Source organism: Triturus cristatus, chromosome 9, assembly GCF_964204655.1.
Source record: "Triturus cristatus chromosome 9, aTriCri1.1, whole genome shotgun sequence".
Lineage (NCBI taxonomy): Eukaryota > Metazoa > Chordata > Amphibia > Caudata > Salamandridae > Triturus > Triturus cristatus.
The window spans coordinates 1225453270-1225474044 of NC_140592.1; the positions used below are offsets into that span (position 1 = coordinate 1225453270).

Consider the following 20775-nt stretch of genomic DNA (forward strand, 5'->3'; position numbering starts at 1 on the left):
GTCCCCAGTGCTGCAGATTGAGCCTACCACCAGTGCTGCAGATTGAGCCCGTCCCCAATGCTGCAGATTGAGCCAATCCCCAGTGCTGCAGATTAAGCCTGCCACCAGTGCTGCAGATTGAGCCCGCCACCAGTGCTGCAGATTAAGCCCGTCCCCAGTGCTGCAGATTGAGCCCGCCACCAGTGCCGCAGATTGAGCCCGTCCCCAGTGCCGCAGATTGAGCCCGTCCCCAGTGCTGCAGATTGAGCCCGCCACCAGTGCTGCAGATTGAGCTCGTCCCCAGAGCTGCAGATTGAGCCCCCCACAAGAACTGCAGATTGAGCCAGTCCCCAGTGCTGCAGATTGAGCCCATCCCAGTGCTGCAGAATGAGCCCACCACCAGAGCTGCAGATTGAGCGCACCACCAGAGCTGCAGATTGAGCCCGCCACCAGTGCTGCAGATTGAGCCCCCCACCAGTGCTGCAGATTGAGCCTGCCACCAGAGCTGCAGATTGAGCCCCTCCCCAGTGTTGCAGATTCAGCCCCTCCCCAGTGCTGCAGATTGAGCCAGTTCCCAGTGCTACAGATTGAGCCAGTCCCCAGTGCTACAGATTGAGCCCGTCCCCAGTGCTGCAGATTGAGCCCGCCACCAGTGCCGCAGATTGAGCCCGTCCCCAGTGCCGCAGATTGAGCCCGTCCCCAGTGCTGCAGATTGAGCCCGCCACCAGTGCTGCAGATTGAGCTCGTCCCCAGAGCTGCAGATTGAGCCCCCCACAAGAACTGCAGATTGAGCCAGTCCCCAGTGCTGCAGATTGAGCCCATCCCAGTGCTGCAGAATGAGCCCACCACCAGAGCTGCAGATTGAGCGCACCACCAGAGCTGCAGATTGAGCCCGCCACCAGTGCTGCAGATTGAGCCCCCCACCAGTGCTGCAGATTGAGCCTGCCACCAGAGCTGCAGGTTGAGCCCCTCCCCAGTGCTGCAGATTCAGCCCCTCCCCAGTGCTGCAGATTGAGCCAGTTCCCAGTGCTACAGATTGAGCCAGTCCCCAGTGCTACAGATTGAGCCCGTCCCCAGTGCTGCAGATTGAAGCCCGTCCCCAGTGCTGCAGATTGAGCCCGTCCCCAGTGCTGCAGATTGAGCCCCTCGCCAGTGCTGCAGATTGAGCCCGTCCCCAGTGCTGCAGATTGAGCCCGTCCCGAGTGCTGCAGATTGAGCCTCCCATCAGTGCTGCAGATTGAGCCCGTCCCCAGTGCTGCAGATTGAGCCCATTCCCAGTGCTGCAGATTGAGCCCTTCCCCAGTGCTGCAGATTGAGTCCGCCACCAGAGCTGCAGATTGGGCCCGCCACCACTGCTGCAGATTGAGCCCCTCCCCAGTGCTGCAGATTAAGACATCCCCAGTGCTGCAGATTGAGCCCAGTCCCAGTGCTGCAGATTGAGCCCATCCACAGTGCTGCAGATTGAGCCCGTCCCCAGTGCTGCAGATTTAGACCGCCACCAGTGCTGCAGATTGAGCCCGTCCCCAGTGCTGCAGATTGAGCCCGTCCCTAGTGCTGCAGATTGAGCCTGCCACCAGCGCGGCAGATTGAGCCCCTCTCCAGTGCTGCAGATTGAGCCTGTCCCCAGTGCTGCAGATTGAGCCCTTCCCCAGTGCTGCAGATTGAGTCCGCCACCAGAGCTGCACATTGCTAGGATTGTTGAATGCCAAATCTGCAGAGTCTTGATTCCACCTCATACTTCTTTCTTCCACCAAACTACACTTCCTGATTCTTTACCTCACTCTTGCAGGTACATTTTTATCCGTTTTCTCCCTCTATTACTGTTTTCTTACTTTCTCCTCCCCCTTTCTCCCTTTTCTGATTTTCTTTCTCTTCATTTGAGGCAAAGTCCAGTTAAGAAGTCCTGGTCCCTAAAAATAAGCACCAGTGGCCACCGCCTGCTAACACTTGCACGACTGAAGCGCTGTTTATGGTGAGAGGCAAGAGGCTGGAGTTACCCAACAGGGTGACCCTACGGTTCCATGTCACCTGCACACAATCCTACCATAACAAACTAAAGAATTCTTGGAGATGTTTTTTGGTTTACTCATAGTAAAAACAACTCATAAAATACAATGTTTCATAAAAGGAAAACTTGAGTCTGGTAACATGGTTTTCTGGAGACATCGTGCCATATGGTCATCACCGCTACAAGTACATTGGAAGGTTTCCCAATAACCCTGCGGCTTGGACTAGCCAGTAGGGCTGGGCAAAATCAGTCACATGTCATGGCCCATCTTTTTAGTACATGCATAAATTATAAATAAATTGACTACACCATACCTCATCCCTTTTTGGTCTGGTGTGAGTCAAACCTTTTTTTGAAAAAAGTCCATACAAAAATAAATACTTACACATACAGATACTTTTAGCCCTCTTCATCCATTGGTCTGTTGTAGTGTCATTCACAGAATGCTTTCACCCACCACAGCACACTACACGGAACAAAGGGTCAGCTCAATTCAGCCATTGGTTCTCCTCTGGTTGATCGAATGTATTTCGCCCAAGCACAATGTCATCATCTATACAGAAAATAGTCCCACTCAGTGACAGGGACAGGTGCAGCAATGCATCCATTAAAAATACATTCTTTCTCCCTTTTATTTATCTTTTTTATTATTATATTGTGATTGCCCTGCATCTTCCTAGACACTGCTACTGGGTTCTCGCTGCCCTTCTAGTGTGCCACATTTCCAGATGGTAGTGCAGGTTTTTCCCTCCTTTAAACGAGCTTTAAAACAGTTCTCATATGGATGACTGTGGGTTTATTACCACAAACATGTGCATACTTGGGCGGCCATCTTTAAATGTTTTTATATACTTTGCCGGAAAACAGTCAAGGAAACAACCACTGGTGAAAGCAGCATCCCTGCAGCCAATGTTAGACCTATTGGCTTTGTGGAGTTGTTGCACTAGGGAACACACTTGAACTTTTTGGAGCTGCAATAAAGAAAGAGAGCACTCGGAGGCAAGGTGATCATATAGGGGTTTCCTTTATACTGCACAGGTCAGAATCACAGACGCATTATCCTTGCACTGACTTACAAAGAAATATTAAAATACTTTTCACTGGAACTCTGTTTGTTCCTCCTTGTTTTACCAGGAGTTACAATCAGAAGTAAACATTTCATGTGAAGTGTTCATATGACATATTTTGGAAGGTCCAATGTTCAATATCTCACACTCCCAGAATAAACACTGAGCACATAGAAAAGAATACATCCCACATATCAGTCTACAGAATTTAGAATATGTACATGGTCAAGTGGCTTCATCACCACCCTTTAAATCCATCTGTACCCACTGCATGGGTGTAGCAGCATAGGTGTGGCACGCATGTCATGGCTGCAGACATGCCACACAGTAACATTCATCAGTGCACAAGGATTGCACCCAATGGATTCCACACACAGGTCAAAAGCAACAAAAGGCATGACAGCAAATGCACACAAGTACTATTTTTTGGAACACCAGCAGTCAATAAAAAGTGCTTAATGGAAGAACTTCATCAGCAGAAGTAAAGGATACCCAAAGGGGGCAGTCTGGTTTTGTGAAGTTAAGGAACGCTTAACTGACCACTTGGCAACTTGTATGTGTTTGACGCTGGCCCAAATAAAGTGAAGAAAGTCCCCAGGGTCTACCTACAAAGCACAGAAGGCTGTAGGCTGCAGGCAGAGAACAACCAATCCATCGTTGCGTCATCCACTTGGAATGGCGTGCCACCGCTATGGAACGGAGATTCAATGTATTCACTTCCAGAGATGGACGGGTCCTCTGCCTGTCATGAACATGTCACTAGGTGTTCCCTCCTTCATTGCTCTGCCACAACACCTCAGGCTATATGCCTCTCAAGAGCTCTCTTCTCAACAGCCCATCCTCCATGTAGGCAGGTCAGGGAGGCAGCCGCTTTGTATATGGAGAGACCACCCTATGCAGTGACCTACACACCAGGGTCCAAAACCAATCCACCCATTTGATGATATCCTAAAACCCTCAACCATTCCCCAGGGCCAAGACTCAACTGCTCATTGCCATATTGGCATGGTGTCAACCCAGTACCAGAGAAGGCTCTGCTAGCAGGCTATATATTGCCGTCAAAAGTAAGTGGTCTTACATTGTGACGACTAGTCACACCTGCTAGTCGTAATGCTAAATATGGAGGTCCAGGGAAGACTGATGTTCACTGCAGGCAAAACTGAGAGGCTTTGCGACAAAGTCAAACACCGTCAGCAGAGATGACGATGAACCTGTGCCTGATGTCCTTCACGTCATCGAGCAGCAGGATTCAGAGAGCAGAAGTGTCACCAACCCAAACATTCTCACAAAACCAAGTCAAGAGTAATGCACAGCCAAAACACCAGACAGCTGTAAGTGCTGCTTTGATGCCAGAATTCTGCTTCTTTGCTCAATTAAAGGCTAGTTAGGGTCCCAGATATGTTCTCATCTTACTACAGCTTATTTTGCAAAGATTATTGGGGAACCCCCCTATGTCCCAGGCATGTCAAGAAGGCAATTTGGTGTACAAAGATTTGGAAACTCTAAGCATATGTTGTCAAGCCTCACTTGCAAGGCTTTCATCCTATAGCAGACACCCTACATGGCCCTGGGCTTCAGATTTGTTGGGGTCTTTTTACCACCTGAATCAAAGTCTCTACATCAATTTAAACTGGATGTTGCATACTTCCAATAAGACTAACTCCAAGGTATGGGCCTCTCTTCCACCAGCACTTAGTCTGCACTAACTCTCCTGGCCTTTCGTAAGCAGCTGAAGGCTTTCTTGTTGGTACATATTCGGACTTAGTTGTATTTTGACGCTCTCCTAATTCATTGACTTTTTTGTGTTTATAACCTCCTGCTTTTACAGCGCTTTGGCAGCCTCATGCTACACAATAAATATTAGAAAAATAAATATGCTAACTCATTCACAACAAACTTTGTACATTTTCCTATGTTGTATAAGTAATTTGCTAAATAAAATTCAACTCGGAAAGACAATAGAAAGGGACACTCGGCTTCTATTATTTTATATTGGGTGCAAACAGATATTCATTGTGCCTATAAGGACAGCAACCAAAGGCAGCTGGGCTCGGGCTGTATGGATGCACAGAGTTGACAGGTAAGTGGAGATCATAGTTATGACAAAGAAAAGGTCTCTTCGTTATTCAGCAGGGAAGATCACAAATGATCTCTTCCATAGATAAATGAATCTCCTGATACACGAAAGGCATAGATGCACGCAGTAATTCTTCTAGCACTTATTAAGGAGCAAATACAATGCAATCAAAATTCAAACAGACACTTTGACTTGGCCTAGCTATTATCCTATATTGTTCAACCTCACAAATATACAGCAGTCAAAGTCCTGAAGAAGGATGCCATGAATCGTGTCCTTGCCGAAACACCATTAACACTTTTGTTCCTGGAAATCCAGTTGTATATCAAAATATCAAGGTTAAAAATATCTATTCAGGAAAAAAACAATATAGTCAAGGTAAGTATATATGAGAAATTGTATATTTTATATATATGTTTATGTGTGTGTTACCTAGACGATTCAGTGGCAGACAATATTCTGTAGTCTATGTTCATCCTGTTTGAAATCAAAACATCAATACTACTGTAGTGCTCCTGGAAACCCACTCTGCAGAATACCTTAGTATTTCAGTGAGCTTTTCAAACATGCAGAAACTGTGATTTAATAGCCTGTAGTAGTATGTGTATGATGACAGGTTAGAAGAGAGTTTCAGTATATTTGTACAGCTGTATGGATGGTGAAGTAGTATCAATGAGGTATCTATGTGCAATTTTTTTAATTCATTATTAACTTGTATATCGTATGCCATTGAATATTATGGGAGTTCACATTTGTACATTAATGCTAGGTAGGATTCTTGTATCAAACATAAAATAAGTGCTGGATATTCTTTCCTTAGCAAATTTCTTTTTGATTCAAGAAATAGCATTAAGGTCATCAACACATGGATGCGGGTTTGAACCACACAAGATAGTAGCTAGGCCAAGTCATCGTGCCTGAATGTTGATCAAAGTAAATTAGTTCCTTAATGAGAGTTAATTAATATATGTAACCCAGATGCATATGTAGCATGGTATGTACTTACAGAGGAGATTGCAAATGTATGATATATCCTTTCCTCAACAACAATCTGAAGTTTATCTAAGAGATTTCATCCCTTGTGGGGCACTTATGGGCTCTCATGTGTGGTCTCCTGGATGCTAGTTTGGGTTAAACTATTTGAAGTGAGGGGACAGCTACACATCTGTTGAAAAACCTCAGACTCTGCTCTGGACAATACACTACAAATATTCAATACAATGTGAGCAATCGGCCAACTACACATACCGTTAACGATTTCAGGCTCAGAAGTGGACTGAGTACCACTGTTCAATACAATGTGAACAAGCGGTCAACTGCACATATCTATGAAAAACCTCAGGCTCGAATATGGTACCCTGTTCAATACATGAATACAGGACATTATTTATTTTTAAGTATCTAACAATTTTGAGTGTGGTATGTAGTTCATGATGCAAAAGTCAACCTAGAAGTGAACACCTTAAGTCATGCTTGTGTTGTGAGCATCTTTCCCTTGGCCTGAAGTACAAGGTGGGGTGCTCTACTGATCACAGAGCGGTTAATATGTTATGTGCACAACGGGGCTGAACTATGGTCTTCCTTTCCGGCACACCCATGGGATGGACCATCTATCTGGGGCATCTTAGAAGAAGAAGAGACAACAGTGTCCCTTCCCAGTACATGCTGGTGGCAGTGAAGAGCTTTGGGGAAGCAGAGCAGAGGAGCAGATGTTTGAACACCTTACTCAAAAATGTAAAGAGAACACTTCATGTACGCAACACATAATATTCCTAGGGCCGAAAGCTGTCTGCGCTCCAACTAAAGTTGCTGTCGCTACTCTCAGTCTACAAAGGGTTATCAAGAAGTGGGGGCTGATTGTACATTCAAAGGACCTGGAGAAGTCAGCATCAAGGGAGGCTCCAGTATATCTGCTCTTGCACGGAGATCACAAATAGATCTGGATCCAGAATCACAGGAGAGCGGCAGTGGTCAATGCAAGACACACAGAGGTATTACCCGGGTAGAGCTGCACTTGGCAACGGCACAATGTTGCTAAATCGGACAGGAAGCATTGATTCCCACACACCATGTAATCTATTGTGCAGGGTCCACCAATAGGGTAGCACCCCACACTCTGGCTCTACACTCATGTCCTAATGCCCGAATCATCTTAAACAGCTGGTAGTAAATCCGTTTAGATGGATATTGCATTGTCATTTCATTTACATAGCACCTACTATCCCTGGCAAGGTGTTGAAGGGCTTTATGCTGCTCCATAAGCGAAGGTTAGTGGTTAATTCAGTGTTATTGGTTATTGTTCGTTATTAGGACTAGTCTTGTGAACTCAAGCAAAACCTTCCATGCATTCACTCCAGTTTCTTTGTGGTAGATTAACTTAATAAGAGTTAAGTGGGATTATTAGTGGGGTAGGGATATGTGCGTTCATGCAGATCGTTGATGGGGTTACTAGATGAGTTTGAGGAGACAAGGTGATGTTAGGTTGCAGGGGCATGACTTTCAAAGAAGGAGAAGTCGTGATCTTTGGTATGAGTTGTGGGAACTTTCAGAAATACAATCATAGAGATTAAGGCAAAAATGCATGTGACTGATAAATTTGTGCTGAAATGGGAAAGGCGATTGGAAGGGAAGGAGAAAGTAATTCAAAATGAAAATGAAGAGACAACAATCAGATTTGAAGGTCAGTTTTTCATGCAGGATTTAGAAATACAGAGGTTGCTTTCCAAGATAGCATGGAATTTGAGGCTGCAAGACTGTAGAAAGAAACAGCATCATTTGTATGCAAAGATAGTGATGGGTCCTTTTGTCAGGCACTACCAGGTGACCAGCCTATCCTCTGCTAGGTTACCGCTACGTCACCACTCCAGCAAGGTCAGCTGATCAGCTCAGGGTTTGGAAGCATAAAGTCAGGACACATGCACAAAGAAATATCAGGAGTTTTAAGTTATGCTCAAAGGAAGCAGTAACCTCAAGATCATAACAATGTGAGAAAATATATGGGTACTTGATGCAAGAATTGAGAAGGCGATTTTGTAAATGCTGGAGCGGATGCCTTGTGATGTTCATTCTCACGTTTGGCTCAGGGTATTAATTATCAAAGCAAAGAGGGATGCGCTTTTGATGCCTCTAGTTGGACATGGCTGGTACAAGATGGAGGACGAGGGCAGCTTCCCCAGACAGCTGGAGTGTATTTGCCTTCATTCTTGAGGCTGGAGAGCAGAGATCCAGACACCAAGGTGAGAAGGATGGTGACTGGGCTCCCTTCAGAATTTAAATAAAGACTTTGTTAGCAATTGGCTGATGATTAAACTTCCTAAAACACTGCCCTTCGGTGAATGCAAGCAGGCAGGTTGGGACTGCAGAATCTCTTTGTACAAGATGAAGGGAACCATTTAGGTGAGGCCAAGCCTTTTGTGTTTCTTGATCACAGGAAAATGCAGACTCCTCACACCTCTTTGTGCAAGCTCTAGGCCGGGGACACTGCTGTGTGGGTGATATCTGCAGAGGGCGTGTCAAAGATGCAGCCAGGAAAGCACATTCACATTCTGGTATGCAGAATAAAACATATATGTTTTTCCTGGAAACCTTGGCACATGGTAATTGACATTAGTAATCCCTTCTTTCCCTTTTCAGCATCTGTAGCCTTATGTCTATTGTGTGCCCCCAACACTCATGCTTGAGGCCATCACTCCCAACAAGCGCGACAGAGTGTACTTCCAGCACCCTTTACAATCTGTTGCCAGGCAGCAGTAAAGAATACTGACACATGACTCCTGTGCCAGAAACCCTGTGAGAGATGCCTGAGAAGCCCCACTGAGACACAATGTACATTTCTTTATGAGCCCGTGGCATCTGTTACACCCTACATTTCATGGCGCCCCTGTTCAGAAGTCCTGCTAGAAGCCTCTACTTCGCTAGTGGGAAACAGTGGTCCTAGCACCAGCTTCCTCCTTGAGTGTCTTCCCCCCCCCCCCCCACCCCTCCCCCCCTGATGCCCTATGCTGGAGTCAAGGCTATAGATTCCAAATAGCCATAGCCTCTTCTTAACAGTCTGTTCCCCCTCTTGGCACTTGTTCTCTGCTGTGATTATTTGGCTGACGCCTTTTGTCTTGTTCTATGAGCTGCCCCATAAAGGTCTCATGCCAAATTCAGCTCTCCATCCCTAACAGATGCTCGAGTCTTTACAGGACAAAAACAGAGGCTGCAGACCATGAAGGAGTCCTGCACTCGCCCAAAGCCAGGAAAGATGCACTAAAGCCCGGCACATAGCTTTCTGTTTCCTGTATGACACTAGCCCTCCCCAGCTCCAAAGTTCCGAGTTCTCCATCACGCCTCCACCTAGTGTCGAGTCAGTGATAATGTTTTTTTGGGAGTGATGGTGGTGCAAGGGTGGAGACCGCACTGATGCCCAACTGGAACTGCAGCCCCACCAGGAGTGAGCAGCAATAGCCGGATTATTTTGATAAAACACACAGAGGGGCCACAGGTTGAGATCAGGATTCCAAACTGTGTATCTACAGGGGAAAGGACCATATCTCAGCACCAAATCCTTGTTCTGTTTATTGAACCCGGTGCCCTAAAATGAGACCATACCAAGGACAAAACCCTCATGTGATACCAGACCGAAGACAAAGCAATGTGTGGGAAACCAGACCTGGGACAAAGGTTTATATGTGAGGCCAGACCAAGGACCAAGGCCTCATGTGAAGCCAGACCAAGCATAAAGCCTTGCATGTGAGGCCAGACTAAGGGGAAAGTCCACATGTGAGGCCGGACCAAGGACAAACCCTTCATGCCAGACCAGACCAAGGACAAAGCCTTGCATGTGAGGCCCGACCAGGGACAAAGCCTTGCATGTGAGGACAGGCCAGGGACAAAGCCTTGCATATGAGGCCAGACCAGGGACAAAGCCTTGCATGTGAGGCCGGACCAGGGACAAAGTCTTGCATGTGAGGCCAGGCCAGGGACAAAGCCTTGCATGTGAGGCCAGACCAGGGACAAAGCCTTGCATGTGAGACCAGACCAGGGACAAAGCCTTGCATGTGAGACCAGACAAGGGACAAAGCCTTGCATGTGAGGCCAGACCAAGAGCAAAACCTTCATGTGAGAACAGACCAAGCATAAAGCATTGCATGTGAGGCCGGACCAGGGACAAAGCCTTGCATGTGAGGCCAGACCAGGGACAAAGCCTTGCATGTGAGGCCGGACCAGGGGCAAAGCCTTGCATGTGAGGCCAGACCAGGGACAAAGCCTTGCATGTGAGACCGGACCAGGGACAAAGCCTTGCATGTGAGACCAGAGCAGGGACAAAACCTTGCATGTGAGGCCGGACCAGGGACAAAGCCTTGTATGTGAGGCCGGACCAGGGACAAAGCCTTGCATGTGAGGCCAGACCAGGGACAAAGCCTTGCATGTGAGGCCGGACCAGGGGCAAAGCCTTGCATGTGAGACAGGACCAGGGACAAAGCCTTGCATGTGAGACCAGACCAGGGACAAAACCTTGCATGTGAGGCTGGACCAAGGACAAAGTCCACATGTGAGGCCGGACCAAGGACAAAGTCCACATGTGAGGCCGGACCAAGGACAAACCCTTCATGCCAGACCAGACCAAGGACAAAGCCTTGCATGTAAGGCCAAACAAAGCCCACACGTGAGGCAAGATCAAGGACAAAGGCCATGCCTGTGGGACCGTACCAAGGAAAAATGTTGCATGTAAAACCCCATCAAGGACAAAGTCTTGCATATGAGACCAGACCAGGGACATGGCAATGCATGTAAGACCAGTCCATGGTCCAACCCTCATGTTTAGGCCTGATCAACAACAAAGCATTGCGTGTGAGACCAAACCAAGGACAACGCCACACCTGGAGCCATTAATGAAGCTACGCCTCTCTATAATAAGAAAACACAGTTTTAAACAGTATCTCATTACTCTGCCAGCCCAACCCGGTCACCCAGTGCAGGGGTATATAACAAGGTTATTGAGTCCTCAGGACTGTAAAAGACACTCCCAATTCACTGCTGAGTAGTGACATTTGCAGCATATGATCCTGCAGATGAGAACCTGCAGGGATTTAGTCTTCAGAGCTGAGACCTGAGCAAGCAGCTCAACTCTGGTAAGAAAGAAGCACAGGGGCAAGCAGCTGAACCTACATTAACTCTGTGTGGTATTCATGAGTCCTCCAGTTCCCACAGATTGTCTATTAAAGGTTCAGGAGTACGAGCACCTTTAACACTGAAGCTCACCAGTACAAACACAAAGAGGTTTCCTTTCAAGTCCCTTTGACCCCACATGTACCAGCCCCAGTATTATGCCCCTCAAGGCATCTTACTTTGACTGGGTGGGTGCTGTCCATACCAGTACACTTTTTCCTCCACATTCTTCTTTTTCCATTTACAAAGCAATAGCATTTTAAAAGTCTTCCTGAATGTCTTATTGCACAGTGCGTAGCAGATGGGGTTGACGGTGCTGTTGACGTAGCACAGCCAGTACCCCAGGTGCCACAAGGTGGATGGGATGCAAACAGAGCAGAAGGTAGAGACCAGCACCATGATGTTGTAGGGCGTCCAGGTGATGATGAAGGCCAGCAGGATTGCGCTTAAGGTTTGTGCCGCCTTCCTTTCCTTTATGAGAACCATCCTCTTCCGTTTGGAGATCTGATTGCTCATATTCGGGTCCAAGCTTTTAATAGATGGTCCCTTTGCCACCATTGTCGAGCAGGGACTCACCTTCACCGTCCGGCAGCCGTTGTTGGCTTCTTGAGAGCCATCAGCACTGACAACAAGTCTAAATTTATAGGAAACACATTTTTGGCTCTTCTGGGTGTGACCCTTGGCCGGCGAGAGAAAGTACTTTTCGTTGTCATAATCCTTCATCGTGGCTCGTTCCTTGGCAAATATATGCTTGTTCTCCTGCAGTGGGCTGTCCTCTTTCTGAACTTTGGTCTGGTTCTTGAAGGCCACTTGGAAGACTGGCTCTCCTGTGGACTTATCGTCATCGTCAGATGAGGCGTAGCTGCTGCAGGTTGTCATCGGGTCATCCTTGGACCACTCACTAGTGGGTGGTGTCTGACATGTCCTCACTGTGGCCGAGGTGCTCCTGCTGGAGGATGACCATGAGGCTTGGCACCTCTCCTGCTTGGCAAGAGTCTGCTGCTTGCACCCAAAGCAAGATTTCAGGAGGGCCCTCTGAGGTCGGTTTGTCTCGTAGTCGGTGACTGACTCTGACCCCTGTAGCTCGGCCAGGTCTTTGGTGCGCTTCTCTGTCTCTTTGTAGATGCGCCAATAGAGGATGGTCATGACCGATACTGGGATGTAGAAGGCAGCAATGGCTGTGCCAAACGTGATTATGGGTTCATACAGAAATTGAATCTGGCACTCTCCAGGGGGCACGGTCCTCTGGCCAACTAAATATTGCCAGCATAAAATTGCTGGAGCCCATAGGATGAATGATATGAACCAGGCTAGGCCAATCATGATGCCAGCTCTTTTGGGCGTACGTTTCGCCCTGTAGGTCAACGGTCGTGTGATAGAAAAGTAGCGATCAAAGCTTATGACGAGCAGGTTCATGACCGAGGCATTGCTGGCCACATAGTCCAGGGCTAGCCACAGGTCACAGGCCAGGCTCCCTAGAGACCAGTATCCAATGAGAATGTACGACGTGTAGAGGTTCATGGAGAAGATGCCAATGATGAGATCCGCACACGCAAGACTGAGCAAATAGTAGTTGTTCACCGTCTTGAGCTGGCTGTTAACTTTGAAACTGACCATGACGAGAATGTTCCCCACTATGGTGACCAGGCTGACAACGGCTGTAACTATGGCGATGGTGATGACTTCCACTAGGCTGTGTCCTTCGAACTCTTGCTTGATGAAGGACGTCAGGTTCTCAGTGGTGGAATTACTACGTGGATTTAGTTCCATGTTCTTACCACGGGGATTCAGGGTCTTCAGGTCTTCACAGGGTTGTGCTGTCGTCTTAAAGTTGCCTGTCATGAGAAAAAAAAATTGTTAATTACATATGGGCCATGCACTGTGGGCTTTATCATAAACCTGCATTGTAATATTCACTATTCCTCTACAACTTTGTTGACATTTTTAAGCAAATAAAACAATGAAATTGGAGTAGCGAACAACCTAAAATATTTCATATAAAATTCACCCATTTGGGCCGTGGAAAGGCGAATGCATTCTACCAAAGGACAGTACAGTATCCGACAATATTGGAACTTCACGTCTGTGCTCCGCAAATATATTCATATTATCCCCAAATCTCCACGTAATGATAATGATATACCCGAATAACCCATTATCTCTAAATTCTCTGGAGCTGTGTACAAAAAAAGTGAGTTTGAGAAAAGTGATTTGTGTCTGTGTACAATTTATACAGAGTCCTACCTGCATGGGTGTCAGCTGGGGGTTCCCTTACTCATTTGGGGGGCCCTACTCCTAGTTTTAACTTTTGCTCGGGCCACCCCTGGTGTCTGGGGTCATGAAGGGAATGGTAGGAAGTTAGGGTCTGATTTATATGTTGGCCGCAAGTATACTCGGTTGCATGAGCGACGGAGTATGCTTACTACAGACATAATGGTTCACCTGCCGAATTTAGATGCCAGCGGACCATAGTTTGGAAAAGTCAGACTACTCCAATGGCGCGACAGAGTAAGGGCCATCAGAGAAATGGCTATATGTCTGCATGCCCAATTTAGATGAGCAGACATAAAGCTGTTTTTAATTGCCCGTCACTGCCAAAACAAACAGTGGTAAAGGGCAGTAAAAAATAAAAATGCTCCGCTCGACATGGGAGTTAGCTCCCATGGTGAGCAGGGTGTTGTTTTTGTATTCTGAAAAACAAAAAAACACTTTGGGGTTTTGATTTTGAAAATAATAAAAACTTTTGAAACTTTGCCATGCAAGATAGTTCCAGTACATTGGCAGGAACCTCCTTGACAGCGATTCCTGTCAATGGTTGAAATATTTGTTGAACTGACGGACATTTCGAAATTTTGCAGGCGGTTACTCCATCAGGGTGATGGAATATTTTACTCTGACGCCCTGACGAAGAAAAAAAAATCTGGCAAAATGTAAATCAACTCTTTCAAGTAATAAGGGCTTTGAAATCCCTCTTCTCTTTCTGTAGGTTGCATTCCTTTTCCCGTCTCATAGTCCCTTTTAGAAAGTGTGAAAGTTCGTTTTTTGTATTCCTCCTTACTCCAATTGCCCCTCTTCGTCCCTGTAGGTATGGCCCACCACCCATCCTTTCCATCGTTGACCACTATTCTGGGGGCTTGGTGATGTCGTGGCCCTCCCTGGCAGAGAGGATTCTTGGAGAGAGGTCAGAGGACAAGAGGGAGAGTTTTTGGTTCTTGCTAGATCACGTGGTGCCTGGGGGAGGTGGGCTCAATTTAGTACTGGGACAAGGAAGATTGAGGTGGTAGTAAGGGGTTGCTGCTTGTCTAAGGTTGGAAGAAATGGCCCTTCTTGAGATCAAATGGAAGGTCAAAGCGTGCTCGAAGCCACGTTTTCCCCGGAACCCTGAAGTGCCCATTTCTGGTAGAGCATTCAAATAGAATGTTCACTTTCTTAGGGGGCACCTTTGAAGGTGTGTGACCTGGGCAATTGTCCTCTTTGCCCATGCCTTAAAACGTCTCGACTTTCAAGAAACTGTTGGTAGAAACCGTTTGCCAGGCCCATCCGTGCTGGCATGTCACATAGCCCATGATCTACGGGTTATGCCAGAATTCCCCATCTTTGGGGATTAAAGTCCCTGCCTTTCCTTTGAACACATTTTCTAGGAGGGGTGACATCTCCTCGTATCCCTCCCGGGTCTGGTAGGTAATGAACCAGCTCCTTGGTTCATGCACCAGTAGTAACCCTGTGTTTAACCTGCAGAGCTCAAGTTTAAAGCTTCTCAACCTCTACTCTTTCGGAGGTTGTCAAAAAAAGAGTAGCACATATTGAATGATGCCAGTTGTTACAGACTTTTGTAATGTCCCCAAGCACTCAACGGAAGCATTTTATGCTGGGTGAGCACTGGTATTATGTTCCCTAAGCATAATATAAAGGCTCTTTTTCTATCAATATGGAGGTTCATAATGATAGCTGCTGTTTACAGAGCAACAAAGCTGAAATGTCGTGGCCTAAACGCGTATTTAAAAAAAAGATACTCATGCACATACAATTTTAAATAAGAAACATGTTGCTGAGAAGTGTTGCAGAAGTGTTTTTGTGCTGCTAAAAACTACTGGTAAAGTACTGCTGCCCTGCTGAGAAGTGCCTGCGAAGTACTGCTGCCCTTTCTGAGAAGTGCTTGTGAAATGCAAATGCCCTGCTGAGAAATGTTTGTGAAGTACAGCTGTGTTGCTGAGAAGGGCTTGTGAAGTACAACTGCCCTGCTGATAAGTGCTTGTGAATTACTGCTGCTCTGCTGAGAGACGCTTATGAAGTGCAACGACTCTGATGAGAAGTGCTTGTGAAGTACAACTGCCTTGCAGAGAAGTGTTTGTGAAGTACAACTGTCCTGGTGAGAAGTGCTTGTGACTTACAGCTGCCCTGCTTAGAACTGTTGGTGAAGCACTGCTGCCCTGCTGAGAAGTACTTGTGGCCACCAACCTCGCGAAGTGGATCAGCAACTGCGCAGACGACCTCGCCCCTCTAAAGACCCCGCCTAGCAGACCCGGCAGCAAGAAAGCCCCATGGTTCACCGACGAACTCAAGAGCTCCAAGAAGAACTGCCGAGCCCTCGAGAAAGCCTGGCGCAGAGACCCAACACCGAACAACATGAATGCCCTCAAGCTCGGCACCCGAAAACACCACCAACTGATCCACGCCACCAAGAAAACTGCATTCAAGGAACGGCTGGACAACAACGCACACAACAGCAATGAACTCTTCAACATCGTTAAAGAGCTCTCCAACCCCAACGCCGGAAACAACGACATCACCCCTTCGCAAGACCTCTGCAACTCCCTCGCCTCCTACTTCCACAACAAGATCGCGGACATACACAAGAGCTTCAACTCTCAACCGACACACGCCACAACTGAACCACCGCCCCCCACCACCACCCTCCGCGCCTGGACCCCGATCAGCACCGAAGACACCATCCGCACGATGAACTCCATCCACTCCGGATCTCCGACCGACCCCTGCCCTCACCACGTCTTCAACAAGGCCGACGCTGTCATCGCACCCCACCTGCGGGACATCATCAACACCTCCTTCGACACCGCTACCTTCCCGGAGAGCTGGAAGCACGCCGAACTCAGCGCTCTACTAAAGAAGCCATCAGCCGACCCCACCGACCTCAAGAACTACCGCCCCATCTCGCTGCTCCCGTTTCCTGCCAAAGTCATCGAGAAGACCGTCAACAAGCAGCTGGCCGCCTTCCTCGAGGCGAACGGATCCCTCGACCTCTCGCAGTCTGGCTTTCGGGCCAACCACAGCACCGAGACCGCCCTGATCGCAGCTACCGATGACATCCGAGCCCTGCTCGACAACGGAGAAACGGCGGCCCTCATCCTTCTAGACCTCTCCGCGGCCTTCGACACTGTCTGCCACCGTACCCTAGTACAGCGCCTCAGCAACGTCGGAATCCAGGAGAAGGCACTGGAATGGATCACCTCGTTCCTCGCCGGAAGGACACAGAGAGTCCGCCTCCCCCCGTTCAGATCAGAAGCCACCGAAGTCATCTGCAGCATTCCTCAAGGCTCCTCGCTCAGCCCAACCCTCTTCAACGTCTACATGAGCCCCCTCGGAGACATCGCACGCCAACACAACCTCAACATCATCTCCTACGCCGACGACACCCAGATGATCCTCTCCCTCACCAACGACCCCGCCACCGCCAGAGCCAACCTACACGAAGGGATGACAGACGTAGCCAAGTGGATGATGAGCAGCCGCCTGAAACTGAACTTGGACAAGACAGAAGTCCTCATCCTGGGATCTTCACCCTCCGCCTGGGACGACTCCTGGTGGCCCCCCGCCCTGGGCAGTGCACCCAAACCAACAGACCACGCACGCAACCTAGGCTTCATCCTGGACTCCTCCCTCACCATGACCAGACAAGTCAACGCCGTCTCCTCGTCGTGCTTCAACATCCTGCGCATGCTACGTAAGATCTTCCGGTGGATCCCCACCGAGACCAGGAAGACGGTCACCCAGGCCCTCGTCACCAGCCGTCTGGACTACGGCAACTCCCTCTACGCCGGAACCACCGCCAAACTTCAGAAGAGACTCCAGCGGATCCAGAACGCCTCAGCACGACTCATCCTGGACATCCTCCGTCGCAGCCACATCTCCGGACACCTGTGAGATCTGCACTGGCTCCCGGTCAACAAGAGAGTCACCTTCCGTCTCCTCACCCACGCACACAAAGCCCTGCACAACCAAGGACCAGCATACCTCAACAGCCGCCTCAACTTCTACGCTCCCACACGCCAGCTTCGATCGACCAGCCACGCCCTCGCCGCCGTCCCCCGGATCCATAGAACCACCGCAGGAGGAAGGTCCTTCTCCTACCTGGCCGCCAAGACTTGGAACTCTCTCCCGACCCACCTCCGCCTGACCCAGGACCACCTCGCCTTCAGGAAGCAACTCAAGACCTGGCTGTTCGAGCAGTAGCGGACCACCCTCCCACCCACCCCTCCCTTCCCCAGCGCCTTGAGACCCTCCGGGTGAGTAGTGCGCTATATAAATGCTGTGATTGATTGATTGATTACTGCTGCCCTGCTGAGAATTGCTTGTGAATTATAGCTGCCCTGCTGAGCAATTCTGGTGAAGTACTGCTGCCCTGCTGAGAAGTGCTGGTGAAGTACTGCTGCCCTGCTGAGAAGTACTTGTGAATTATAGCTGCCCTGATGAGCAATTCTGGTGAATATTCTGGTGAATATTTCACCAGCACTTCTCAACAGGGCTGTAATGCTTCACCAGCACTTCTCAACAGGGATGTAATGCTTTACCCAGCATTTTGTAACAAGGCTGTATTACTTCACTAGCACTTAACAGGGTTGCAAAACTTCACCAACATCTTTTAATAGCGCTGTAATACTTCAACAGCACTTCTCAGCAGGACAGCAGTACTTGTGAAGTGCCTTGCATGTGTGTGAGGAGTTCGAAATGAGTGTGTTTGTGTATCAAAAGCCAGTGGATAGCATTTTGTTCCAACTTAATTCAGGGAAGCATGCCTCTTAAGACAAAATATTCTGCAGTGAGTGGAACAAACCTGAGTCCTGCAGCGGACCGCTTATCACGCTATTTGAGATTCTCTACTAATAACATTTTATGGATGCAGTGCAGTATTAGGACATTGCAGCTGCCTGTATTCACGACGCGCAAAGCCCATGTTAGCACTTTTCTTTTCGAGTGAGCGAAGCGTAAACCAACTAACTCTAATGGTTTTATTCACATTTAAATAATTTGACACACGTTACCTCATTGTCATGAAGCCTAACGTAATTCCTCAGGAGACAGATCATTGTCGTTGGCACTGGAATAAACATGGCATGAATCTGGAGTAGTAAAGCGTGTAACCAACTTGTGCAGCGTATTGGGAAAGGAAGGAAGATCACCGGCCTGGCTCGCATCTCGGAAGTAAGGACGGTCTCCCTCGTGAAATAAATTTGCAACGGCGGAGTGTAGGGGGGTACAGGGGGGCAGGGGGATTGATTTTAATTGCATTTGAGTCAGGACACGGCGGCCATTACAAGCAGGCAACACTGCTGCGAGCGCCATAATTTGCCACAAATACTACTAGCCAGCCTCCCACAACTCCGGCAGCAGGATGTTATGTCACCTGTGCCACGGCGGGAATCAATCTCCTTTTCTCATGAAATACATTGTAGCACTGCCTGCAGCAGCTGACGCTAGCTCAGTCAGCAAGTCTCTAACCTTTTGGAGCAGCGCGCGCATGTCATGGCGCGCTACCTGCCACCACTCCAGTTTAGTTTTAGACAGCCTATCTTAAGGGACATCAGAGGCGCTATGCGTGACAATGCATTTCAGTGCGGAGACGCGGAGCACCACACTGAAATGCGTTATTCTAACGCCTGATGCATGGTACTTGGTAGCACTGTGCCTACAAGCAAGTGTACAACATTTTTGTCATGCTTATTCTGCCTGCCATTGCGATTTCTCTGTATTCCTACCATGTATGTAAAAAACGTATACTTGGAATTTCTGATATCCAATCCTGCAAGTCCCAACAGAAGTCAATGGGAGAAATACATTCTCCAGATTCTTTTTTTTTTTAAATCTCCCACTTTCCTCTTTCAAAATGGTGCCATGTATGCCTCAGTAGCAAATAAATAAGTATCTAAAGCATATTTAATGAAAAAGGAGATAATTTAGTATGCTATGAATTTTTTTTTCCATTTTTTTTTTTGCAGTTTTATATAGCACGAACTGTATGACAGCTTTTTACATGAGCACCGGTTGCATTACAGGACACATTGATTTCTTGGCACTGGTATGCTAAGTGATTTGCACAGAATCACTGGATGTTTGAGCCTCCCGCCAGACTCGAACCTAATCCCCAGCTTCAAAAGTCAGGTGCTCTAGCCGTTAAGCCTCACTTTTAAGCGTTAGGACAAACTTATCATTATCCAAACACAAAATGATAGTTCTTTGTTATAGATCAAATGATACCATATCATCACGGCATGCGCCGCATGTTCTATTTCCCCAACGACCGACACATTTCAGTGTAACACCATGCACTCTGTTCTACGCTTCAACGGAGCACCGTTTCTAGCATTTCACTGAAGGCGGGATGTTTTTAAGGACGCGCATCCACGTGTTTCCGGCACGGGGGACGGCTTCGGTGTAGCACAGTCTCCACCTCACTTCCGGTTCACGGAGTGCATTGACTATTCCGTAGCGTTCTGCAGTTCCGGCTGGCGGGACTCGTTTTCGGGGTGCACCGCTGTCAGTGCCTTGCAGGACACCTGTCAGAAGCCGGTATCATGGAGCGCGGCGGCGGCAGGGGCCGGAGAGGTGGCGGTGGGAGTCGCAGGAGAGGCGGAGACCGACCACCCCCGCAGCACGCAGACGGAGATGGGCCCCGAGGAGGCGGGGGCCGCCGAGGAGGAGGGGGGCAGAGGAGCCGGGGATGGAGAGGGGGCCCTCCCAGGGGAGGCAGAGGAGGGCCCCCACCTTCCGAAAGGGGCAGGGTAAGCACAGTCCTGAGTCTTGCCACTGGGGGTGGGAACCAGTTGATGCCTTGAGGGGATGATTGTGGGTTATTGTGTGGGGCAGCAAGAGTCTGAAACAATGCTTGTTTATCATGGAGTTTGGCAAACTTGGTTCTGTCAGGTGGCCCAATGTGCCTGTCACAGCGTCCGCCTGTCCTAGATCCCTATTCCGTTCTGGGACTCGTGGTTTCACTTTTACGATTTGGACCACTTTATCAGGCGCTTACAAAGTTTCCACTGCGGTATGCATCTAATGTACGCTCGTTTCCCTTTTCTGTAATGATTTACCATTTTGTAATTCTAGAGCTTATCTATTTATATTTGCTCGTTCTGTAACCGTTTGTAGCTATCCAGGTAACAAAATATATCCAATTTTAAAGCGCTCTGGCATCTTTGGGGAATGTTGGAACTATATACCAGTAATTCAAAAGGGGGGGACAGAGGGGCTATATT

General features: G+C 48.2%; 1 protein-coding gene across 1 annotated transcript; it reads right to left on the bottom strand.

Moving 5' to 3' along the window:
* Positions 1-10905: 10905 nt before the first annotated feature.
* Positions 10906-19856, bottom strand: CHRM5 (cholinergic receptor muscarinic 5). The gene is made up of 2 exons (XM_085628098.1): positions 19778-19856; positions 10906-13119 (listed from the first exon to the last, which is right to left on the bottom strand). The coding sequence occupies exon 2, from the start codon at positions 13052-13054 to the stop codon at positions 11450-11452; it is 1605 nt and encodes a 534-aa protein (XP_085484224.1). The 5' UTR covers positions 13055-13119; positions 19778-19856; the 3' UTR covers positions 10906-11449.
* Positions 19857-20775: the final 919 nt, after the last annotated feature.